The sequence below is a fragment of the Bos mutus genome, chromosome 29 (assembly GCF_027580195.1).
Source record: "Bos mutus isolate GX-2022 chromosome 29, NWIPB_WYAK_1.1, whole genome shotgun sequence".
Classification (NCBI taxonomy): Eukaryota; Metazoa; Chordata; class Mammalia; order Artiodactyla; family Bovidae; genus Bos; species Bos mutus.
Window position 1 is genome coordinate 8,287,169 of NC_091645.1, and position 26,631 is coordinate 8,313,799.

A 26,631-nucleotide genomic window follows, 5' to 3' on the forward strand; every position below is an offset into this window, starting at 1 on the left:
GGCAACACACTCCAGTATTCTTGCCTGGACAATCCCATGGACAGAGGAGCCTGGCGGGCTACATAGATCATACAGAGCTGGACACGACTGAGCACACACGCACATCCTTCCAACTAATTCAGTGAAATATAGTTTAGGGGTCAAAAGCACCAGCCCAAGAGCCTGATTCCCCGAGTTCACTCTGTTATGTGATCTTGGCCAACTCAGCAAACTGCTCCATACCTCACTTTCCCAATCTGTAAAATGGGGATGATTATGAGACAATTAAATGTCTTTACATTAAGACTTATAAAGAACTCTGAACAATACGTGCTGTCAGTTACTAACTTGATAGCATTTTCTGTGTTGCTATCATAAGGAGCGTTTTTAACGGCTGCAATATCCTACTAAGTGTCTACATTAGCTAATTTACTTAAATGTCACTCTTGTTGGGTGTTTATTATTTCCAATCATTCTGTGTTCTAAGTGACGGTGTCATAAATACCCTACAACATACCTTTTGGATGTTTTCATACATAGATTCCCAAAAGTAGAAGCATGAGGTCAAAGGGCAAAAACATTTTATGCCTTGGTTTATATTGGGAAATAGTTTTCCAAAAAGGATTGTAGCTCTTTAGCATGGAATGTGGGCTGGGACTTTACTCTTTTCCCTCCTCCCTCACCAGCCAGAGATAATATCGATTTGTTTTTGATTTGTATAATTTTAACCAGCCATAAACAATCCCACTTGAATTTCCTTTTCTTTGGTCATCCTGGACGCTTAGCATTGCCAGCTGTAGTTACTTTATTGTGACTCTGTCAGCATCCACATCAGTGGTTTTAACAGAGAAAACTTGACATAAAGACTTGTGGATTATACATTAAAGAACTGAAAAACCAAGAAGAAATACTAAGGATCTGCTACCACCCCCATAGGCTGGGGTAACATAGGGAAGATGTGGTGGGGAGCGCTATGAGGTTAGTTCTAGAAGTGATGGATAAAGTGCAAACTGGATTTAACTGCTGCTTCTGGAACAAACTGCTGCTGTAAGAGTAAAAACAAAACCAAGGCAATGGAGTTGCCAGATCTAGCAAAAACAAAAATGCAGATGGTCAGCTAAATTTGAGTTTCAGACAAATAAGTTTTTAGAATATTTATAATAAACATGGAACACATGCTAAAAAAAATATTTCTTGTTTATCTAAAAATCAAATTTAACTGAATGTCTTACATTTTACCAACCAATCTTCCAAGGTGGGGATGATGCTGAAAAAAGTGTTCTTTCCCTCCTCATTTAGCCTTTCAGTCACCCCCTGGCACCGCCTATTGGCAGAGCCCACCATAAAGCCAGCTGGTAAGGCTGGAAAGTGGTTTGCAGACCAAGGAGCGACAATTATCCAGTAACTGGCAGAGCCCACACTTTTGGCGGTTCAGCATCCTTGCACACCTATTCTACACATTGATACTTCCAGAAGACAATAGAAACAATTCTAACAAAATGCCTAATAAAATGCAACTATCTTTCCAACCAGTGCAGACATTCTTACCCTCTCCCTGAAATGGGGAGAGTCAAAGTCTCTACAGTTCTTTTGTTTGCCAGGTAAAGAATGTCTGTTTCAACAAGAATGAAGTCGCTGGCCCCTGCAGTCGCCAACCTTCCACACACCCTGAAAGGGGTTCAGGGCAGCGATAAGGGATGGAGTCCTCTGTGCCCTGGGAAAAACAGGCAGAACAGGCCTTCAGATAGTTAGGTATTTTCAGGAGATTTTATGAACCCAGTTTCTTGCATCTTGTCATATCTAGAAAAGCATAAAATCATTAGTGGAGACATCTGCTTCTCATGACCAGGAATAACCTTGTGACTAGCAGCAGCCTTCCTGCCAAAATGTGTACTTGACTGCAATACCCTCTTCCCTAAAATCACATGTATACTGACCTCCCCCTCATCGCTTCCGAGTAGTTCCCAGAGCTATTTGAAAGGGCTAAGGTCCTTATTTTTGCCCCCAAATAAGCATTAACTCTCAACTCTGACAGTGTGCACTTTTTTTTTCAATTGACATATTTATATCTGGAAGATAGTCACACTACCCAAATCTGGGCAAGATTAACTACTCTTCCAACTCAGTCACATTTGAAAATTCTGTTATCTAGAGGCTGAATTGTAGAATTAACCTTCAACAAAACTTATAAGAGGAAGAAAAAGGGAGAATAAATTAGTTAATATGAACCATTAAATCACATGATAGTCAAGGAAGAAAATTTGCATGGTTACTACATCCCTCGTTTCTATAACCAGTCATGCAGCCATGGTTGATATTTATTTATTTCTTCCTCAGTCTCCCATGCCATATTTTCTTATCCTCAGACAAGAACTCGGCTTGCCAGTTCCCTTAGTAAGATGACCCAGACCTTCATTTCTGAAGGATCTGCGCCCTCAGCAGCTCTGCCTCTCTTTCGTTGTAACAATATTTGTTAATACCTGCTCTGGAGCACTGGAGTGCTATGACACACCCCTGCATGCAGAGTATTATGCAAAAGAGAGTTGCTGGACAACTTGCATGCCTACAGGCTTGACTCTGTGAGGCCGAGGGAAAGCTGCTTGTTCCATCACAGGTTCTAGGTACGGAGAACTCTGCCAAGGGTCTTGGCGGTGGGGCCCGGGGGCCAGACGGTCATCTCAGTCCACTCTATTGCAGGCACAGCCTCTGTGGCCGTGGCAGGGATCCTGGCTGCTCTGCGGATCACCAAGAACAAGCTCTCCAATCACGTGTTTGTTTTCCAAGGTGCTGGTGAGGTGAGTCCCACCAAGGGCTCTCTACAGTCACTCCAGAAGGAGAATAAGAATACGGGGAGGAGAAACAAGGAGGGGACGCCTTCTGGGCTCCAGAGGAGAGGAAACAGCCCAGAAGCATGGTGATCATTGTACCTGCCTGGGCCCCACCATTTGGGTATCTCGAGGCAGGGACTTAACGAGGCCTCCTGGGAGGAGTGGGGGAAGAAGGGAGGATCTTGGCAAAGTGTCTGATAAATCCTGAGTAGCTCTGGCCTTGTGTCTGAACACCACCTCGCAGGCAGCCATGGGCATTGCCCACCTCCTTGTCATGGCCCTAGAGAAAGAAGGTGTACCCAAAGCAGAGGCCACAAGGAAGATCTGGATGGTGGACTCCAAGGGGCTCATTGTCAAGGTACTGTCAGTCTGGAGACCTGCAGGTTTCCTGAGACCTGCCACTATTGGAAGGGGACTGGAGGAGATCTTCCAGGCGGCAAACTGCTCAGACAGAATAGAGAGCAGAAGGACAGCAGTGTCCTGATCTCCACAGCAAATGACTCATCCCCCAGGAGCCTTAACCACTCTTGTCCAAAAGCTTTGAATGTGCGTGTGAATGTGTCTGCCTCCTGCTCCCAGCCTCATCTCCCAGCTTCCTGTCTTGCACTCACCTCCAGCCATATTAAACCACAGTTGTCCCAAAGTGAATGCTCCCTCTCTTCCCCATCTTTGCATATTTTGTTCCTCTGCCTGGAACGAATGCCCACCTCCTTTCCCACAAGCCCACTCAGCCCATCAGTCTCCTCCCTGTCTTCTGTCACCTCCTTCAAGCAGTGTTCTTGAGCATCTAGGTCTCAATTAGTTTCCTAGAGGAAACTGCCCTCTGCCCTTCGTGTATTAATATTACACTTGTCACGTTATGGGGCTGGCACCCCTCTGCTGGTCTCCCTCCCCGTGAGGCTGTAAGTCTTGATATCTGTGTCCAGCATGTGATAAGAACATAATTGATATCTGAGGCATTGGTGAAGGAATGAGTAAGGGAGACAGTCCAGCTTCTGACTTCAGTGTGCTGAGGGCCCAGCTGGATGACCTCCTTCCTTAGGATTTCACTCAGAGCTCCATGTTTTAATTCCCCAAATTCCACTAACATAGGATGTGTCCATGAGAGATTTTTTTTTTAAAGACAGAGATGGGAACAAGAGGGTCTCAGCCAAGAATAGTGGAATCCCCCAAAGCAGCCACAGACCCTCTCAGGGCAGACTCCCACTGGAGGGGACCGGGACCTGGACCCCGCCTCCTGCCCCAGAGCCTTCCAGAGCGTGGTCCAGACTCGGGCGCAGGCTGCCGCGCTTGGCTCTCGCCCACCTTTCATCATCGCTTTGCTCAGTTGAGCTCGCCCCTCCTGCACGGTCTGTCAGAGCTGCCATTCTCACTCCGGTTCTCGTGGGACCGATTGACCCAGGGGAGTCATCCTTGACCAGCCTGTGACCCACGGCCTCCTATGTGAAGAAATGGAAGGAATCTAACACAGTGTGAAGTAAGTCAGACAGAGGAAGACAAATATCACGTATCACTCCTGTGTGGAATCTAATTTTTTAATATGACACACACAAAAAATGAACTTATTTATAAAACAAAAACAGATTCACAGATTTGGAAAACAAATTTACCATCACCAAAGGGGAAATGTGGGAGGGAGGGAAATATGGGAGGGAGGGAAAAATTAGGAGCTTGGGATTAACATGCAGACACTGCTAGGTATAAAATAGATAACCAACAAGGACCTACTGTATAGCACAGGGAACTCCACTCAATATTCTGTAATAATCTATATGGGAAATGAATCTGAAAAAGAATGAATATATGCATATGTATAACTGAATCACTGGGCTGTATATCTGAAACGAACACAGCACTGCAAATAAACTAGACTCCAATAAAATTTGTAAAGGAAGAAGTGGAAAGAATCTCAAGCTCACTGGGAGCAGCCAGCCATTGCAAGCCAGATCTGGATCCCGGCTTATTCTTATTTATAGGGAGGTTAATGAAAGAGAAAGTGTTAGTCATTCAGTCATGTCCCACTCTTTGCGACGCCATGGTCTGTAGCCCGCCAGGCTCCTCTGTCCAAGGGATTCTCCAGGCAAGAATAAAGGAGTGGGTTGCCATGCCCTGCTCCAGGGGATCTTCCTGACTCAAGGATCAAACCCGGGTCTCCTGCTCAGCAGGCAGATTCTTTACCATCTGAGCCACCAGGGAGGCACTGGGGAGGTTAATTTCAGTTTCAGTTCAGTCACTCCATCGTGTGTCTGACTCCTTGAGACCCCGTGGGGAGGTTAATGGCTCTTGTCAAATACACCCTGATGGTGGATGACTTGGGCCTCCATCCCTCCTGGGGCCTGTGTGCTGTGTGTCTCAGAGTCAAGAGTCTCAATTAGACTCAGGCGTTTCCTCCGAGCCTTTCTGTCCTGGCCTAGGAAGCCACGACCTGAGCAGCTCAAAGAAAGGCTTTATTGGATTCTCCATATGTGGTTTGGATTAAAGAAACACACACACACACACAACACGCACATTTCAAATCCTTAGGTTCCGTCTTAGGTTCCAATCTAGAGGATGGGCCTCAACACTTCTGACAGCTCAGCCCAAAGCACAGGGCTCTGCGGGAAAGGTTCTAAGAGTCTCCAGAACATCCCCACCCTACCCGATGGTTCTCACCACCACAGTTGCATCGTATTCTTCCTTTCCCTGCAGGGGAGGAGCCACCTGAACCATGAGAAGGAGATGTTTGCCCAGGACCACCCCGAAGTGAACTCCCTGGAGGAGGTGGTGAGGCTGGTGAAGCCCACGGCCATCATAGGTAGGAGGAGGGGGTGGCCCACTGCTCAGCCCAGCTAATTCTCTTGACTTGCAGGCGGAGACTGAGGCTCAACAAGGGGGCTTCAGCAACCCATGGAGATGCAGCTCTTTCCCCTCACATCCAATTCAGTGCTTTTATTGAGTTATTGACTTTTATTGAGTTATTGCTGCATGTGAACCATAGAATGGAGGCACCACGCTGGGCTTCATGATGCAGAATTACTCCATAGAGCAGAAAAACACAGGCTGGTCTCTCTGACCAAGATGAAATGAGCTCCTTGGAGGGGACCCTAGCATCACCCCTCTCCTGGGGGGAGCAGCCCACTCTAAAGGGCAGTGGCCAGGAATGCCTTCACAGGTGTATCTTCACTGGCCAGGGGCCTGGGACAGACCAGTGGTCCCTTACGACTTAACAGGGGGTCTCAGCCAGCTCAAGCAGGAAGACCCTTTTCTCTCATCCTCTGTTGTCCCCATGGCCAATGACATCCCCCAAGACTCCTGAGCCTTCTGCGCTGTATCTAGTTGCCCGCCAGCACCACCAGGAGAGGAATGGGGTATTTATAAAGCGTAGGCATCCCCACTACCCCTCTTCTCCCCGTAGGTGTTGCTGCCATCGCAGGAGCCTTCACGGAGCAGATCCTGAGGGACATGGCCTCCTTCCACGAGCACCCAATCATCTTTGCCCTGAGCAACCCCACCAGCAAGGCCGAGTGCACGGCTGAGAAGTGCTACCGGGTCACCGAGGTCAGCGGGGAGTGCTTCCTGCCCCAGGCTGAGCGGACACAGTAACAGTGACTATGAGTCGCCCTATGAGTAGGGTGGGGGAAAAAAGTGGAGCTGGCCCCCAAACCCAGGTCTGGCTCCAAAGCCACGGCTCTTACCATTATGCCTTGGTGCTCAGGGTCCCCTCACATAGAGCTTTGACCGGAACTCGAGGTGCTGGTAGACTCTGCACACCTGGCTTGGCTCTCTGGGGAGGTGACAAGTTAGAAAGGCACGCCTTCCCCTTCCGGTGGTTTTGTGGCTGCCGGGGAGCCTGGTGGGAGCTCGGTTTCCGGTCAGATGAACAGGCCTGCTTTTAGCACCTGCAGCGTCCTCAGCAGAACGCCGAGCACTCGGGAGAAAACGGAGAGGAGTCAACGTTCGGGAGACCAGACTAGGCCACCATCACTCCCGCAACCCGTCTCCAAGCTCCGTCTCTGGTTTTCTTCCCGCCCCCAGGGCCGAGGGATCTTTGCCAGCGGAAGTCCTTTTCCAAGTGTGACTCTGGAGGATGGCAGGACCTTCTTTCCGGGGCAGGGCAACAACGCCTACGTGTTTCCCGGCGTGGCCCTGGGAGTCATTGCCGGCGGGATCCGGCACATCCCTGATGAGATCTTCCTCCTGACAGCAGAGGTATCCCTGTTCCCTGCTCCTGCATGCTCCCGGGAGGGCCTACGCTGCTCCCTGAAGACTCCTTGTCTTGTTTCTGCTACTTCCTGCCCGCCAAGTCCTTCAGTGGTCCCGCAAAGGGCTCCAATGTCAAGCGTCTCTCAAGATCACCTTGAGGCTTGAACGTCTCTGAAAACACACGCTCTAAGGGGCGCGATGTGGGATAAGGAAGAGTCAGTGGGAGGGGGTGTTGGCAGGAGGCCCTGGCACTGAGGGGACATACCTGGCGGGGCTCCCTACCTCCCAGCAGTACCCGTGTGCCTGCCAAGAACAGAAATGCCACCAAAGCCACCTCAAACAGTGGGCTCATGAACCATGACAAGCAATTGATTCTTCCGACCGTGGGTGCTGGCCACATTACTGGTAACTGGTAGCAAAATAAGCCCCACTAGGGCAGCTTTCTCGAGGAAGGCACTGACACCCCACTCCAGTACTCTTGCCTGGAAAATCCCATGGACGGAGAAGCCTGGTAGGCTGCAGTCCATGGGGTCGCTAAGAGTCGGGCTTGACTGAGCGACTTCACTTTCACTTTTCACTTTCACGCACTGGAGAAGGAAGTGGCAACCCACTCCAGTGTTGTTGCCTGGAGAATCCCAGGGACGGCGGAGCCTGGTGGGCTGCCATCTATGGGGTCTCACAGAGTCGGACACGACTGAAGCAACTTAGCAGCAGCAGCAGCAGCAGGGCAGCTTTGTATAAGGAAGGTTGCAGGCTGGGTTGGCCTGCTCTGAGTACCCCTATCTTGAGCACAGACATGGATGTACACCTGCTCCAGGTACCTTACTAGAAAAGGCTTACTTACCTTACTACAGAAGGGCTCTTTACTGGGCACGGTGAAAACAATGAAAGAATTCATTGAGAATGACAGCCCACATTCAAAATAATGGTTTTTAATAACAGTTACAGTGGCTGACATTTATTAGTCGCTTACTAAAGACCAGGCGCTTCACATTTATCTTCACTCTGAGGAACCATGGCAATAGAAATGTTTCTGTTGGAAAGTTAAGCTAATCCCAGCTATGTTGTTGTCATCGTTCAGTCGCTGAGTCATGTCCGACTCTTTTCGACCCCATGGCCTGCAGCACATCAGGCTCCTCTGTCCTCCACTATCTCCCAGAGTTTGCTCAAACTCATGTCCATTGAGTTGGTGATGCCACCCAACCATCTCATCCTCTGCTGCCCCTTTCTCCTCCTGCCTTCAACCTTTCCCAGCATCAGGGGCTTTTCCAACGAGTTAGCTCTACACATCAGGTGGCCAAAGTATTAGAGCTTTAGCTTCAGCACCAGCCCTTACAGTGAATATTCAGGGTTGATTTCCTTTAGGATTGACTGGTTTGATCTCCTTACAGTCCAAAGGACTCTCAAAACTATAAACGAATATCAAATACATTTATCCCCAGTGAGCTCCAAAGGCTCAACTGTGATCTCTGGCCTGTGTCTGCGTTCCCCTCTCACCACAGCACTGGGGAGAGCCCCAAACCAGCATGACACAGAACGGCTTCCACACAGCCATACCCAGTCCTGCTCCTATGAGCCCCACAAGAAACTACCTGCGTCACACATCAAGTTCCTTCTTCCTATGTCTCCTGGAGGCCCGTCAGCCTCGCGCAAGCCTTGTGCACACTAGCTCTGGTTTTGTGCTGTGGTTCTCTGTCCCTCTTGTCTAAGTATTTTGTGTTTGTATTTCTTCTGGTTGCTCTGATTGGTGGTGGTGATGTTTTGGTGGCATGGGCAGAACTGTCCGAAACTCCCACTGGATAAGAAGAGTCACTTCCTGCTTGGAGTTGGCCTGCAAGCAGGTTCCCTGATGTGCAGAAACACTGTTGCCAGAGCCTTCCTGTGCAACCCCCAGAGACATCTTCCCAACCCCCACCTCATGCCGTGGGACAGTTCCACTCCATCGTTTCCAAAATAGTGTCCATGAATTAAGCAGGAACCCCTCCTGAATCTACTTGTCAGTCACTTGCTATGAGCACAAGGCCCCTGCCTCCCTGGAGCTGACAGTCTGGTCTTCAAAGTCCTGGCAGGTTACATTTCTGAAAAGGGTGCTTTTAAATTAAGATAACTTCAGTTGCATCTGATTGCTCTATATAAAAAGTAATATGTATTTTAGGAGATTTACATGCGCTATCTCATGTCATCTTGACAGCCTGGTAAAATACAGCGATCATCCCTGTGTTATAGACAAGGAAACAGGCACCGAGAGGGGTCACCTGGCTTGTGAGCAACGCGCCAGGAGGGCCCCAGGCAATGTGCCTTGAAGCCACAGCAGAGCATTGGCAATGCCCAGCGTCTTAGAAGCAACCACACCTACCGCGATCCAACTCGTCACTGCAGAAGCTTTCTAGCTGCAGATCTATCCCTGGGAATCCTGCTTCCCTCTGATCAGTCCATCCTCGATAGCTCCACAGAGGATCCTTCAAAGCTGGGAACAGGCCCTCTTGTCTCCTAAACTTCAGACTTTTATATGGCTCATTGATGCTCCCAGGAAAGTCCAAACCCCTTCATGCGGTTCATCCCAGGTCCTCCTTCCCTCCCCCTGCCATCAGCCTATCCATCCTTTTCACAGTCATGCTCTCTCTTCCCTCCAAGAATTCTCATGTGCTATTCCTTCTCCTCTCTTCAAGGAATTCATACTTGGCCCTTCAGGTCTTAGCTTCTGTCTTTTCTTCTGGATGCCTTTTTTTATTTTTATAAAGAGTGAGTCTGCGCCTGGCTCTTCTCTCTCTGAACAGGGTCTTACCCTTCTCTCTCTGCTGCCTGCGTCTACCTCAGCTGCTCCATCTCCCTCTCTCATGTCACCAGCCTTGCCTCATCTTCTGTTGTTGTGTTGTGTTTTTTTTTTTTTTTTTTTTGCCTCACCATGAGGCATATAGGATTTTAGTTCCCTGACCAGGGATTGAACTTGCATCCCCTTGCGTCTTCCACATTGGAGGGCTTCCCTGGTGGCTCAGTGGTAAAGAATCCACCTGCCAATGCAGGAGACTCAGATTCAATTCCTGGGTTGGGAAGATCCCTGGAGGAGGAAATGGCAACCCACTGCAGTCTTCTTGCCTAGAGAAGTCCATGAACAAGGAGCCTGGCAGACTATAGTCCATGGAGTCTCAAATGAGTCAGACATGACTTAGCGACTAAACAACAAAACCCCCTGCACTGGAAGCGTGGGGTCTCAACCACTGGACCACCAGGAGGGCCCTGGAGGGCTGGGCCCTGCCCTCCTCTATGCCTGTCTCTCCCCTCTCCTTGCTGTCACTCTAATCATTCATTTTCCACTGACGCCAGCCTCCAGGAAGGAAAAGACTGGCTTCTCCGCCATGCCCTTCCGCACCTAGCACAGAGCCTGGCGAGTCGCAGGGCTCTGTGAAGGCTGGGCTGAGTGAACAGAAAGGAGAAGGCCAAGCATGAGAACACGGCCCACGTCCCTCCCATCTGCCAGACTCTGAGGCAAGACTAGCTCCTTTCTCGGTCTGTTCTGGGACACAAGACTTCTTATGTGGCTTTTCCCCAGATTTAAACTTGACACAAGGCAGGGTGGGGGTGGATTCAGAGCCACATCAAAGAGGCTGTTCTGCAAGGCTGGATGAGCACCAGGCCCCCGGCAGGAGGAAGAGGCTTGCAGAGGAGGGCTGCCCCTCAGAGAGCAGCCCTGGATCAGGGAGGGTGTCCCAGGGTGAAGGCTCGGAGCATTTATGCAGGGAGCTGGTACTGCCCGTTGTGGGGTCACTTGCTGGAGAAGCAGCTAGTCTTCACCAGGGCCAGGGCTGGGACGGCGAATCAAGGAGCCCTGAATACAGAGACGCAAGACAGTCATGATGGACGCCCAGGGTGCTCCTAAGCGTGTGGAAGGGGCTAGAGCTCAGGAAGCGAGGGACTCAGGCGTCCCAAGGCAACAGGCTAGGCCAGCCAGGGGGTCCCGGAGTCTGCTCTGTGCACACGTGCTTAGTTGGCCCAGTCGTGTCCGACTCTTTGCGACCCCAGGGGCTGTAACCCGCCAGGCTCCTCTGTCCATGGGATGCTCCAGGCAAGAATGCCAGAATGGGTTGGAATTTCCTTCTGCAGGGGATCTTCCTGACCCAGGGATCAAATCCACGTCTCTGCGTCCCCTGCACTGGCAGGCGGGTTGTTTACCAGCTGCTCTGCGAGTCACTAGTTTGTTCATCTTGGCCCTAGTGGTTTTCCTTCAGAATTCAGAGAGCCTCATGTTGTTTAAAGCCTCAGCTAGTCTCAAAGGACATAAAGGGTGTGTCCTTGTTGTAAGCCTAAGCTTTAAGCACCCCAGGGCCACGAGGTGGCGAGACAACGGTGGAAACTGCAGTGACTGGCCACCTGTAAGGGGCAAGGTGAGTCTCCAGTGTACTGGGTCGGGCTTGTTCTGGAAAGGCAGAAAATCAGCTTATTCCTCTCCCTTGTCTCTCCCCAGCAAATTGCCCAAGAGGTCTCTGAGCACCATCTGTCACAGGGGAGACTGTACCCGCCCCTCAGCACCATCCGAGACGTGTCTCTGAGAATCGCCATCAAAGTAAGGGACTCCTCACCCCCTAAACATGGGTAGCGGCATCCGTCAACTCTGTCTGACTTTAGGGGGACTGAGGGGAGGGCAGCGCTGGACACGTCCTGGCTCCCTGGCCTGCACTGCATGCTCCCCAGAGGCTGCTGACAAACTCTGGCCTGTAGCTCGAGCCCCATCCCGACACCCACTCAGGGCAGTTCTGGGAAGCTCCTGCACTTCCCCTCAGAAACCAGACAGAAAGGTCATCAAAGTCCATAGTTTTGTGGACCAGAACGTGGGTGGGATTTTTAAAAAATGAATCATAAGTGCCCATTTATACAGAAAGGTCAACTTGCATAGCATCATGGAAAGAGCTTGGGCTGTGGAGTCCCAGCCCTGCCAGTCAGCAGCAGAGGCACCTCAGGACAATCACTGCACCTCCCTGGGCCTCAGTTTCCTTCTTTTCCAAAGAATTCCTCTGTCCCAAAGTTTTGGGTCTTCCCTGGTGGCTCAGTGGTAAAGATGTGGGTTAGATCCCTGGGTTGGGAAAATTCTCTGGAGAAGGAGATGGCAAACCACTCCAGTATTCTTGTCTGGAGATTCCCATGGACAGAGGAGCCTGGCAGGCTACAGTCCACAGAGTCGCAGAGAGTTGGACATGACTGAGCAACAAAACAACAACTCCCAGAGCTTTGGAGGACATTAAAAGAGAAGAGCTTGAAAAAGCTCCACACTTGGCACCTTTCTGGCCAGAGTAGATGCTCATGCTTTCTCTCTCTCTCAGGATGGCTGGGCCACGGGGTGATCAAGTTCATGGAATAGTCTAAGTATAAATGTCACCCAACAGACGATGCAGAGATGATGGGTATTCAGAGAACCAGAACATAGAGCCCTAAAGAATGACCTAACACTGATAATTGTTGCATCTGGATGACAAATACACGAGGGTTTATTATACTGTTATTTCTATAATTTCTATTAATATATATTTTACATTTTCTATAAGTTTTAAGAGTAATTTCAGAAAATGCATTGCACGACAGACAGCATGCGCTCCCCAAGAGTTGTCCCGTGTGTTCCAGAATCAGACTGTGGGGCTTGTTGTCCTCAAGCCCAACTGTCCAGCTGATAGTCCAGCTCCACCCTGTCCAGTTCCTTCCTTTCAGGGATATTTAGCTTCATCCTCTTGTGAAGCCAAAGCTAATACCCAAAGAACATTGTCCAAGCTGTTCTTTGAATTCAGGCTGCGTTTAGGAGAGACAAAGTATCAGGTACTGAACACTTTTGCCTGCTACCTAACTTTATCCTCACGCCATGCCAGAGGAAGCTGTCATTACCCCCACTTCACAGATGTGGAAACTGAGGCTCAGCCAGGATGGCATCACTACCAAGGACCCACAGGCAATCGGAAGCAGAAGCAGACTTTAGCCTGAAGCCTCTTGACCCTGACCGTGTTTATTCCACTGTGTCAGAGCTCCCTTACGAGGCAGAAAGCTCTAGCTCCTTCCTCTCCAGTGGCTTCAGGGGCCACATGCCTGCCGCGGGTGTATCCCCCCCTTCCACAAGCTCCCAAACGAGGGTCTTCAGGCAGGCTCCTCCTTACAGCCAGTTCCTCAGTCACACATATCTTTCCCTAGGTCCTCGACTTCGCGTACAAACACAACCTGGCCTCCTACTACCCAGAGCCCGAGGACAAGGAGGCTTTTGTAAGGTCTCTGGTCTATACTCCAGAATATGACTCCTTTACGCTGGACAGCTACACTTGGCCCGAGGAAGCCATGAATGTCCAGACCATCTGATGCAACCTCAAAGGCTGGGATAGGGCTGGGTGAAGCCCAGGGTAACACTGACAATATAAATGGGTTCAAAAATGGCCATCCTTGTCATTGTGTTTTTCCTTTGAACTTTCTGGTGTGAGGGGAGAGGCCCAGGCATAAGATGAGTAAGAGCTTTGTCCCTGAAGGAGGCCTTGGGTTCACTTTTTTGTAACCCTCCTCAGGCTTCCTTCCCAAGAATTTCTTCATCCACCAATTGCTAACTTTTGGCTAGACCTTGTGGAAATCTAGAATCTGCCTTGACAAGGTCTGGGGTCTAGTAGAGGAGATGAGATATGGGCACAAGGCATTTTGCCTCCAGGGAGAAAGTAGTTAAGTCCCTGAAAGAACTGCAGATAAAGCTCGTGTGCTCAGAGAAGGGAGAGGATCCTTCCTATGAGGGCATAAGAGAAGGCTTCATGGCGACCCACCCACCAGGGAGTTCAGTCTCTGCTGGACAAATACACACCCTTCAAGACTCAGAGGGCGTGAGAGCTGAGTGTCTGGCTCGAAGCAACTCACAAGTCAGAAATGGTCACTGCCCTGTGGTTGCTGAGTGTGGGCATGCCCTTGTGGTTATTACCAAAAGGAAAACCAGAGAGATGTGGGTGGGGACAGTCAGCAAACCAAGGAGGAAGAGAGGCTGTGAGGGGAAGGGCACCGTGGGGAGCGTGAGGGAAGACTTGATTTCATGTTCCTGACTCAGGGATGCTCTCCTCTGCCCTTCACACTCTGAAGTAGTTCATCAAACTGGAAAAGCTTTCCTACAGAAGGTTGTCAGTCTGTGTGTCTCTTATACCAGGTTGAGTCATAGCTTTCACCTCCCTCGTGTCCAGCAGAGCCCACACCATGGGGAGGGTTGGGCGGCTGGGGGGGACGAGCTTGTGGCCCTCACAATGGAAGACCCTGCTAAATTGCTAACATCTACTGGCATGGCAGCGTCCAGCCTCCACTTTCATTGAGTGACACCAGAAAAAACAATCCATGCCCAGAGACCTACCACTGTCCACCCTCCTGCTGCCAGCTCAGCCTGAGGGTCTCCGCTGCCCACCATGAGCCGGCCCTACGTGCCACTCCTCAGGGACAGGCCAGGGGGGCGCCTGGGATCCTGGAAGAGTGATTAGCAGAGACATCACGTCACCCCCTGTCTAGGTCTTACTCTTCCAACACCTCCTTCCTGGGTGCTGGTGCTCAGCCAGGAATACCCTGAGGAAACATCCCCGTTCTGTAATCTGTGGCCGCATTCTGAGGACCTCTCATGGTCAGAAGAGGGCTTGAAGAGTGAAGCTGGAATCTGGACACCAGGGAGCCTTTCACATCTTTTCTACGTCCTGTCCCACAACTTCCTCTGTATCCCAACTGCACCTTCTTTATACTCAATGTGACAGAAAAGAAAAATAGTAGAGAAAATCAGTGAAACCAAAACAGGCTGACAAGATCAACTAAAATGACCAACTTTAGCTATGCTGACGGAAACAAAAAGAAGATAATTACATTTCCTGTGTTCCAAGCACAGGGATCATCTTGCTGGCACTGAGCACATGCGCTTCCAGGCCTGTGCCCTTACACATGCTTCGTCTCTACCTGCAAAGTCCTTCCCTCTGCTTCTCTGCCCTTTATCAGTTACATTTCAGTTCAACCAGCTTTCTGCCTGGAGACATCATTCATCATTGGACTGCAAATACATTTGACTCCAGGAAGTCTTCTTGGACAGAATTAATAACTAAATTAGAAATCAACAACAGTAAAAAAGAAAATGGGAAGTTTCCAACTCTTTGGAAATTAAACAGTATATTTCTAAGTAAGTCATGGTAAGAAGAAATCACAAGATAAATTATGTATGTTGAATTAAATAAAGAAAAATAAAAATTACTGCTGCTGCTGCTAAGTCGCTTCAGTCGTGTCCAACTCTGTGTGACCCCAGAGACGGCAGCCCACCAGGCTCCCCCGTCCCTGGGATTCTCCAGGCAAGAACACTGGAGTGGGTTGCCATTTCCTTCTCCAAGGCATGAAAGTGAAAAGTGAAAGTGAAGTCGCTCAGTCGTGTCTAACTCTTGGCGACCCCATGGACTGCAGCCTACCAGGCTTCTCCGTCCGTGGGATTTTCCAGGGAAGAGTACTGGAGTGGAGTGCCCTTGCCTTCTCCAAAAGATTAATGAGTTATAGCTAAAAATAGTACCTAGAGGGAAATTTTAGAGCTTTAAATGCCAATATCAGGGGGGAGAAAAGAATAAAAGTCCTAAAACAATAACAAAGTTTCTCCTTAAGAAACTACAACAGGAAAAGCAAACAGAATTCAAAGCAAGCAAAGATTAGAGTAGAAATCAATAGACCTATAACAAATCAAAGAATTGAATTAGTAATTCAAAATCTTCCCACCAAGAAAAGCCCAGGCCAAGAATTCTTCATGGGTGAATTTTATCAAATATTTAAAGTATTAATAATACCAATCCTTCACAAACATTTTCAGAAAATGGAGGATGGAATACTTCCAAAATCATTCCATAATACTGGTACTACCCTGATATCAAAACCAGATAAAAAGCAACACACAAAAACTGCAGACCAATATCCTTCATGACTATAGATGCAAAATTCTAAACAAAATATTAGCAAGCCAAATGTATCAATATAAAAGAATTAAACACAACAAACAAGTGGAATTTATCTCAGGAATGCAAAGTTGTTTTAACATTTAAAAACTGATCAACATAGTACATGATCTTACTAGAACAAAGGACACAAACCACCAGATCATGTCAATGGATGTGGAAAAAGCATCTTAAAATACCCAACACCTGTTTATGATAAAACTTTCAACAAACTAAGAGAACATCCTCAACCTAATGAAGAGCCAACAGCTAACATCATCCTTACAGGTGAAAGAATGAATACTTTCTCCCTAAGATCTGGAAGTTTGTTTCCACCACTTCTGGTCAACATTGAGGGTCTAGCCAATCAATTAAAAAAAAAAAGTAAAAGGCATTCAGACTGGGGGGGTGGGGGGGAGAGTAAAACTGCCTTTATTTACAGATGACGTATTCTTGTAAGCAGAAAATGCCAAAGAACAGAACAGCACTTGCTTTGCTCTTTCCCTCCCTTCCTCATTCCCTCTCTCTCTCCCCTAACAAATGAGTTTAGGAAGCTCATAGAAAGCAAGGTCAATGTACAAAAATCAACTATATTTCCATAGACTAGCAGTGAACACTAGCAATAAAATTAAGAAAATATTGCATTCACAATACCATCAAAAAGAAAAAAAATACGTAATTTAATGGCATCTGGTCCCATCACTTCATGGCAAATAGATGGGGAAACAGTGGAAACAGTGTCAGACTTTATTTTGGGGGGCTCCAAAATCACTACAGATGGTGACTGCAGCCATGAAATTAAAAGACGCTTACTCCTTGGAAGGAAAGTTGTGACCAGCCTAGATAGCATATTCAAAAGCAGAGACATTACTTTGCCAACAAAGGTCTGTCTAGTCAAGGCTATGGTTTTTCCAGTGGTCATGTATGGATGTGAGAGTTGGACTGTGAAGAAGGCTGAGCACCAAAGAATGGATGCTTTTGAACTGTGGTGTTGGAGAAGACTCTTGAGAGTCCCTTGGACTGCAAGGAGATCCAACCAGTCCATCCTAAAGGAGACCAGTCCTGGGTGTTCTTTGGAAGGAATGATGCTGAAGCTGAAACTCCAATACTTTGGCCACCTCATGTGGAAAGCTGACTCTTTGGAAAAGACTCTGATGCTGGGAGAGATTGGGGGCAGGAGAAGGGGATGACAGAGGGTGAGATGGCTGGATGGCATCACCGACTCAGTGGACGTGAGTCTGAGTGAACTCCAGGAGTTGGTGATAGACAGGGAGGCCTGGTGTGCTGCAGTTCATGGGGTCGCAAAGAGTCGGACACGACTGAGCAACTGAACTGAACTGAAGAGGTACAAATCTTGCACAATGAAAACTATAAAACATTGATGATAGAAACTAAATTTAAGGGTAATGTTCCATGTACATGTTTAAGATTCAATATTATCAAGGCTGCAGTTCTCTCCAAATTATTTATAAATTCAACACTAGACCTATCAAAATCCCTACAGCCTATTTTTGTAAAAATTCACACATTGATCCTAAAATTTATATACAAATGTAGAATAGTAAAAACTTTTGAAATGATGATGTACATGATCCAATTTCAGAACTTTCCATAAAGCTACAGTAATCAAGACCATGTACTCATATAGATCAATGAAACAGAGTTGAGAATTCAGAAATGAGTCCTTCATTTATGGTAAGCTGATTTTTCAGTTACCAAAGTGAGTGGAGGAAAGGTGATCTTTTGAAGAGATGATGCTGGGGACAACTAGATATCCACATGCAAATATATATATACACACATAGAGAAAGAGATACTTATTTCACACCATATACAAAAATTAACTCAAAATAGACCACAGATCTAAATGTAAGAGCTAAAATCTGTACAATTTCTAGAAGGAAATATAGCCAAAAAGTCTTTGTGACTGATTGAAGAGATTCTTAGATACAGTTTAAAAGCATGATCCATAAAAGAGAAAATAGATAAATCGTACCTCATTAAATTTTTTAACTTCTGTACTTTGAAACAAACCATTAAGGGAAAGAAAATGACAGGTAACAGATTGGGAGATAGTATTTGCCAATTATATATCTGATAAAGGCATTAGAGTCAGAATATATAAGAAATTTCTACAACTCAGTAAGATGACAAGATCCAACTGAAAAAAATGGGTAAAATATTTGAGTTGATATATTATAAATGGCTAACATGTACACGAAAAGATGTTTAACATTAGTTTTATTAAAATTAAAACTGCAATGAGATACCACTTCCCACTCACCAGAATGGCTATAATAAAAAAAGAGAGAAACAGTCTAAGTATTGGGGAAAATTAGAACCTCTTCTAGCAGGGCTTTGTCTAAGCACCAAGAAGTTGAGGGAAATTTCCCTCCATCTTTTAAAAACCTTCATTCTAACTCCCCAGCCTCTCATACTTGGTCCCAGAACTCAGCAAGTGTCCTTCAGTATAGTGGCTGTACCTGTGGATGCTGTGGCGGTACCACCCAGATCCCTCGAACGGGTCTAAAACACACATTCATGGCCAGCCGCCAACAGTATTATCAGCTGCAGGCTCACAGCACTGCCTGGGAGCTGCACTTGACTGAAAGATGATGCTTCATCCAAGATTACGCCCTCATCCCCAGGGACAGCCTGCATCTAATGACTGGAGTCCAAAGATCCAAGCCCCTTGCCACAATTGCAGACACCCCTAAATGGCCATCCCAGCTTCACAGCTCCCTGGGAGATTGGCTAATGCTACTGCTGCATCTGTATGTATCACCATTTGGCTTCTGAAGCATCCTGGTTCTCTAGCTCCATCACAGTGTTGTTGAGATGACGCTCCAGTAAGCCTCCAAGTGCAAACCTCTATCTGTTTCCTGAGAAACTTGACCTGCGACGTGAAACTGGCCAAACCTCTCAATTTTCCAATCTGTTGCGCCAGCCCCAATGTGACCACCAGGAGCCTCGCTGGGTTTCGTTTTCCCTCAGTAGAGAGCCTGCTGCAAGAACCAAGCCTGATCCTTAGTCCACGTCCCAGCAAACATGTCCTAGTAAATGCCCCCAGCAAACAAAACGGCCACTCACCTCAGGAGAACTCCTTCCTGTTCGGAATTCCTGTTCACCTAGTCCATGCTGCTCTCACAGCTCTCATACATCCTTAAACATATGATTCTTGAAACTTATCCATATTTTTATGGATGTTGCAGAGAGGGTGTTGGGCTGCCAATGACCTACTACATCCTGTCTAGAAGTGGAAGTTTCTAGACACAGATTTTCAAAATTTCAAATGTTACTTTTTTCTCTAACTTAATTGTAGTCAGAAAACTTGTGTTATTCAAATGTTTTAGAATTTTGCTGAAATTATATATGATCTTATATATAGTCAAATTTAATAAAATATTTCAGGTACTCTTAGAAAAATAAGGATGCTCACTGTTGGATGCAATGTCCTTATGTTCATGGGATCAAACTTACTGTTTTGTTCAAATATATATCTTTACTAATTTTTGTCTACTTGATCTGTTTCTGAAAGAAAAATAATAAAATTTCCTATCACTCTGGTAAACTTGTCAATTTTCCTTGTGGTTCTTTCCATGTTTGCTTTGTAGATTTTTTGAACCATGTTATTTGATACATAACTTTCTGGTGAAGTGTAACTTTTGAAATTTTAAGTAATGATTTTATCTCTAGTCATGCCTTTGCTTCTACTTTTACTAAAAATGACACAGCTACACCATCTTGCTTAGTTCATCTCACTCTCCTATAATTCATTAGATATTTCAGCTCTTGTACTAGCTGACAAAAGGTAAAAACTAACAAATTATTTCTCCCACAGAACTACATTTCCACACACTATGAATCTATGGTTGAACTAACCTTAATATATACCACCATTTTATCAATTCCATAATAAAACAAAGTATCAAGTATCTAACTATTGTTACACAGTTCAAAATCATAAAATGTTAGATGTCTGATCAGTTCAGTAGTAGAAACTCTCTTCTATTTTGGTTGAAAAGACAAGGAAAAAATACTACACTTAAAAATAATAGTAACTTCCAATAGGTGTGTTGAAGAACTACAAGGCATTCAAAAATTTTATAATTAAGAAATGTTTTCGCTACAAAGTATCTTTCCCTTTTTAAAGTTTACTAAATAAAAGGAACTATTCTATACATCCTGCACAAGATTAAGGCAACATGGAATTTCTAGTAGAAATTTTCCATAGCCTCTTCCCATTCTGTCTTCAGGCCCTCCCCTTCAAAACTGCATCCCAAGTGTAAACAGATTGTAAAGCTTTTTTGTCTAAAAATATTACACACACACACACACACGTTTCTGTATGATGTATATTTTACATTAACTTTCAGAGATGTGATTTTTTTTCAAACTGGAGCCTTTCACAACAGCACAAAATGAGATTTATATAAAGACAATAATCACCATAAGTCCTAGTAAGAATTCAACAGAATCAATTGTCACACAAACCTGATATACACAGGTAGTGGTAAACACAGGAGCAGATAAATAACCACAAAGGTCTTGTGATAGTTTGAGATGACTAGAGGAATAAACAGTGCTGTTCTTAATTCCTAGGGTTTTAAATCTACATGATACTAAAATTATCCCAGTATTGTGCTGACTTTTGGTACCTAATCTCTCAGTTTCTTATATATTATTTCTGGCATGGGAATAGTAGTAAGCTAAAGAGGCTACAATTTTGTCACATTTGTGGCTTTTCAGTATTCCTATGGGAGGCTTCATTAGACTTGTCCTTCATTAAGCCTATGCTAATATATATGATAAATTAAGTCCTGTCTCAAGTTCCGTGTCCAAGGCAACAGCATGAGGCAGGCAAGTTTTATTGAATGCAACAGTTGTTTCTATGGCCACTGGAGTCTTTGAAGCACAGCCGCATTTTAGAATGATATTTCTCCAAGTATAAAAGTTGCTTGCTGTTAAAAGCTCCACGCCGCTTTTGTCTTATAAACTGGACCGCCTCTTCATTTTTCATTCCACCTTCCATTAATGCCAGGGCGACAAGCACTGGAGTTCTCCCAAGACCTGCAACACAGTGAACAGCAATGCAACAACCAGGTTCTTCCCGAAATTTAATATTTAAAAGACTTAACCAGTCATCCACAATCTGGTTAGAGGGTGATGAACCATCATCAAAGGGCCAATCCAAAACCTGGATGCCTTCTTTCTCCACCAGAGCAGTGTCATAAGTTGCTTCACACACTCTTACTATTGTCGTAACTCCATACTTCTTAAGGTCCTCTATGAATTTGCTTAAGGTTGCACTCGTTGGATTGTGTGTAATAAGAAATCTCATGTTCCTGTATGTGACTTCCACAGGAGCTGGGCGGTTCAGTGGAGCCATGTCAATTTAGTTAAAAAAAAAAAAAACTCGTTACAGTTACGGGAAAAAAAAAATTAAATTTCTGAACGCAGAAATGATGTAAAGAAACTGAAGTCTATTCCAATATGCCCCACTCGAAATTCTCAATGCTTACACGAAATTGGGAGTAACGAGGAAATGAAATGAACTTCCTAACACGAAGCCATCCTTCAGTTCAGTAAGACTGAGTCAATGGAAAGGAAGAGCACCGAGGTTTACCCCATCCAGGTCGGAATTCTTGTAAAAGGCTCCGATGGTTTCAAGAACACACGTCTGTGTCCAGGTTGACGCTCCTATGGGGTCTTCTTGGTGGAGCAGTGATGAATTTCTACAGTTCACTTCTCCTCACGAAGGTCGTGCTGTGCCTGGCAGTAGTCTCCGGGGACCTTCAGAAACTCCATAAATGCGTGACCAACACCACCACAGGAAGGACTTAGTTTACTCATTAAAGACTGTGGCCTAACCATACAGCCGGTCCCGCAGCACAGGCGGTGGTGGCGTCGGCTGAAGAGGAGGGAGCTATGGCGGTCGTCGCAGAGAGAACGGCGGCGCGACTCCGAGATCAGCCGAGCGTTCGCGTCGAGAGAGCCAATCGGCGCTCCCCGAGGCGCGCCTGCGTCACAAACCCTTCCTTTTATAGTCAGCGTTGACTCTTCCTCACCAATCGCAGAAGGGCGGGCCGAGAAATAGAGCGCGACGGTGTGGGGCCCGTCCCCGGCAACGTCGCCACGGCGGCCGATGGGGAGTGAGTCGGTTGGTGTAGGGACACGGGCTGGACGTTAAGCCTCCTCGTCTCCCCGTCTCCCGCCGGGGAGGAAAGGGAGTGAGGAGGGACTTGGGGACGGGAATGGACCGAGTCAAAACCTGGGAGAGGCTGAAGAGAGTCGGAGGCGAACCGAGATAGGTGGGAAGGGAAAGGTAGTGGAAGAACCCCGTCCGTGGACTCTGCTGTAGCTTCCTCCGTCGGCTTCATGTTTTAGCCATGACATATTGCTAGGCTTTTTTTCGATCGGTCTGACAAACTTTGTTTTTAAAGAACTTAAGCCTATTTACATTATTTTTATACATTATTTTGTTTTACGTTACATGTTATTGCTGTCTCTGCATCTGTTTTTCTCATTTTGTGTTATTTGACATTTGTGTATTTCTTTTTTTTAATCTTCCGATTTCTTTTAGAATAAGATTTTTCTTCTGCTAAGTTCATATTTTCTTTCCACTGTTTTGAAAATGTGTAATTGTGCTTTAAAGTTCTTAGCAGTTACAACTCTAAGTCACACAGACATACTCTCTCAGTCTTGTCCCAATCTTTGTCACCCCATGGACTGTAGCCCACCAGGCTCTGTCGTCCGTGGTATTTCCCCGGCAAGAATGCTGGAGTGGGCTGCCATTTCCTACTCCAGGGGATCTTCCAGGGATGAAAGGGATGGAACCAGCCTCTTTTGTGTCTCCTGCATTGGCAGGCCGATTCTTTACCACTGCGCCACCTGGGAAGCCCAGCAGTTATTATTGAGCCCAGCTCAACATATTTTAAATAATGCCGTCAAGCATTTTTTAAACCTCACTTATGACATTGTTTATAAAAATCAGGGTTTGTTTAAATTTGCCCAATATGTTAGCAGTTTATTTGCTCACTATTTCTTGCATCTCAACTCTTCTAAGAGTATTCTTATCTTACAGCATTTTGGGGCAGTTCCTTTAGTTCCTGTTGTATGACCGACTTTGGTAAATATTTTATATTATCTTAAAAATATGCATTTTCTCATTGTTGAAAAATATTTTTTATTGTTGGTAGACATGTTTTTTTAAATAAACTTTTTTTTCTATAATTCTTTTTACTTTGCTTTCATTTCTGATAGTTTCACTGAGTATGCAATTCTACATTGACATTTTCTCAGACCTTTGAAGATATTCCTTGTTTTCAGTTTAACTTTCTAATAGCTTTAGAATTTTCTAAAATGTATAGGCTTTCTTCACTGGCCTATATTGGGCCCATTTCTTCTTTCCTCTTCCTTCATTCTTTGCTCTTTCTTCCATCCTTCACTTCTTTTTTAATAACTGAGTCCACTACATGGAGGGGAGCAAGGTAGTTGTCTGTGAGGTAGATGAGAGATGGAGAATGCAGAAGATACTGGAGTCTGGGGAAAAGGATGAGGAGGACATTTAAGCAAGGGTGGGCTGGCAGTTGGAACCTAGTGTGGGCTGTCAGAGCTCAAGCAGGGTACAGAGGACATGTACAATGGAGGAAAGCAGTGATGATTGGAGATTACATAAGGGTTTATACAGTAAGATTACATAAGAGTTTATCTAGTAATACATTGAGAATAATGGGAATTAGCCTTCTCCCTGCTCTGACAGGAGTTACAAATATGGAAAGGGAAAAAGTATAACTAGTTGTAGGATTTGGGGTTGGCATTGTTTGTGTCACTGTAAACTCATAATTTCAATATATATAGAATTATAGATAGGTGTGTGTGTGTGTGTGTGTGTGTGTGTGTGTGTGTGTGTGAATTCCTCAGCTTCATCTTCAGAGAGCAGAGAGGGCCTAAAGCAATGACAACCCAATAGCAATGAGAACAACTAGCACTCAGATCATGGTTTCCTAATACCATTCTCCATTAAAAGTCCCCTAGGGGAGATGGCTAATTCTAAAGGTAGGGCAGCAAAAATATGACTAGCCTAGAACATTTATTATGACAAAGTTATGGAAGTGTTCAAAAAATGATAGGCATATGACAAAAGGACATAGACCAAAAAATACACAGACCAAAGGAGACTAAAAATAACCTGACGACCAAATGATACATGCTATACTAGATGGAATCTTGGAACAGCAAAAGGACATTTTATGCGTATCAGGGTAAAACAAGTGATATCTGAATACAGTGTGAAGTTTAATTAATGGTAGAGTACCAATGTTGATTTCTTGCTGCTGCTGCTAAGTCACTTCAGTCGTGTCCAACCCTCAGCGACCCCATGGACTGCAGCCTTCCAGGCTCCTCCATCCATGGGATTTTCCAGGTGAGAATACTGGAGTGGGGTGCCATTGCCTTCTCTGGTTGATTCCTTAGTTATAACAAATATGTCATAGAAACAGAAGATGTTAACAGTGGGGGAAACTGAGTGAAGAGTGTACAAGGAATTCTCTAAAATCATTCTAATTTTTTTTAATTATTTAAAAGTACAAAAAAAATAAATAAAAGTACAAAAAACACAGAAGCCAGCTTAAAGATCTCCCACTGATCATGATTTTTATATCAATAATAGTACTGAATTATTAGTCATTGAATAAAATAAACCATAAGTCTATATGGATATAAATAAATAGGGAGAAGAAAACACTTTACCTTAGAGTAGAATGCTAACTAGTAAATGTAGCAGCAATAGTGCAATTACAAAAATCTGTATTTAGCAACCATCATCACAATTATATATTTAGCAAAGAAACATCAATATGTGCTAAACCTAGTGAGTGAAATTTGATGAGGAATGGATATTTATTTACTTTCAAAAGTACCTATCATAAAGTATCAATTGGTTACAAAAGAAAACAACTTGATAGTGGTAAACCCAGCAGGTATCACTTATTCAAATGATCAGAGTTAACATGACCAGTAATGAGAAAGACTGAGTGGGTACCACCTGATAGAATGGTATACAAGGAACATAGCAGCACTTCTGTGGTATTCCTGAGAAAATACTTGAATTTGATCATGAGGAAAAATCATACATCCTGGTGGAAGGACTGAAATCTTCAAAAGTGTCAGCTGTGAAACTTAAGTAAAGGCTGAGGACTATTCAGGTAGAAGGAGATTAGGAAAATAATGTCAACTAAATATGTCACCATGATCACAGATTGCACCCTTTTGCTTAAAAGGACATTACTGCCTGCAAACTCAGGGGACATGGGTTCAATCCCTGTTTCAGGAAGATCCCACATGCCTCGGGGCAACTAAGCCTGTGAGCCACAACTACTGAGCCTGCATGTCACAACTCCTGAAGCCCATATGCCTAGATCCCATGCTCCAAAATTGATGCTACCTGCCACGCAATGAGAAGCCTTCGTACAACAATGAGCAGTACCCTTGCATAGCAAAAGACCCAGCACAGCCAAAAGTAAAATAACTTTTTTTAATTTTAAAGGATATTACTGGAACAACTGGCAAATTTTTAATTGAGTTGTTGGATTATATAGTAAAAATAGATGTTGATTTTCTGATTTTGGTGGCTATAATGTGGTTTTATGGGAGACTATCCAGATGTTCAAGCTGGTTTTAGAAAAGGCAGAGGAACCAGAGATCAAATTGCCAGCATCCACTGGATCATTGAAAAAGCAAGAGAGTTCCAGAAAAACATCTACTTCTGCCTTATTGACTATGCCAAAGCCTTTGACTGTGTGGATCACAATAAACTGTGGCAGATTCTGAAAGAGATGGGAATAGCAGACCACCTGACCTGCCTCTTCAGAAACCTGTATGCAGGTCAGGAAGCAACAGTTAGAACTGGACATGGAACAACAGACTGGTTCCAAATAGGAAAAGGAATACGTCAAGGCTGTATATTGTCACCCTGCTTATTTAACTTATATGCAGAGTACATCATGAGAAACGCTGGGCTGGAAGAAGCACAAGCTGGAATCAAGATTGCCAGGAGAAATATCAATAACCTCAGATATGCAGATGACACCACCCTTATGGCAGAAAGTGAAGAGGAACTCAAAAGCCTCTTGATGAAAGTGAAAGAGGAGAGTGAAAAAGTTGGCTTAAAACTCAACATTCAGAAAACTAAGATCATGGCATCTGGTCCCATCACTTCATGGCAAATAGATGGGGAAACAGTGTCAGACTTTATTTTTCTGGGCTCCAGAATCACTGTAGATGGTGATTGCAGCCATGAAATTAAAAGATGCTTACTCCTTGGAAGGAAAGTTATGACCAACCTAGATAGCATATTCAAAAACAGACATTACTTTGCCAACAAAGGTCTGTCTAGTCAAGGCTATGGTTTTTCCAGTGGTCATGTATGGATGTGAGAGTTGGACTATAAAGAAAGCTGAGTGCCGAAGAATTGATGCTTTTGAACTGTGGTGTTGGAGAAGACTCTTGAGAGTCCCTTGGACTGCAAGGAGGTCCAATCAGTCCATTCTAAAGGAGATCAGTCCTGGGTGTTCATTGAAAGGAATGATGCTAAAGCTGAAACTCCAACACTTTGGCTACCTCATGCGAAGAGTTGACTCATTGGAAAAGATTCTGATGCTGGGAGGGATTGGGGGCAGGAGGAGAAGGACAACAGAGGATGAGAT

General features: G+C 45.5%; 1 protein-coding gene and 1 non-coding gene across 6 annotated transcripts in view; one reads left to right on the plus strand and one right to left on the minus strand.

The window, feature by feature from the left end:
• The window catches only part of ME3 (malic enzyme 3), a 219,955-nt gene extending 206,560 nt beyond the window's left edge, over positions 1–13,395 (plus strand). For 4 of the 5 annotated variants that reach the window (XM_070364986.1, XM_005903464.2, XM_070364985.1 and 1 more), the window contains 7 exons: positions 2,677–2,774; positions 3,052–3,165; positions 5,496–5,601; positions 6,202–6,344; positions 6,822–6,995; positions 11,452–11,550; positions 13,158–13,395. In XM_070364986.1, coding sequence (XP_070221087.1) covers positions 2,677–2,774; positions 3,052–3,165; positions 5,496–5,601; positions 6,202–6,344; positions 6,822–6,995; positions 11,452–11,550; positions 13,158–13,319 — 896 coding nt within the window. In that variant the 3' untranslated portion in view covers positions 13,320–13,395. Of the gene's footprint in view, positions 1–2,676; positions 2,775–3,051; positions 3,166–5,495; positions 5,602–6,201; positions 6,345–6,821; positions 6,996–11,090; positions 11,345–11,451; positions 11,551–13,157 lie in introns of those variants that run through there. The other variant, XM_070364987.1, reaches the window with a different exon arrangement.
• A 2,496-nt stretch (positions 13,396–15,891) lies between these two features.
• On the minus strand, positions 15,892–21,319 carry LOC102287557 (protein tyrosine phosphatase type IVA 1). Its single transcript, XR_011463068.1, has one exon. It is a non-coding gene; the product is annotated as a protein tyrosine phosphatase type IVA 1 (transcript).
• Between the last annotated feature and the right edge of the window lie 5,312 nt (positions 21,320–26,631).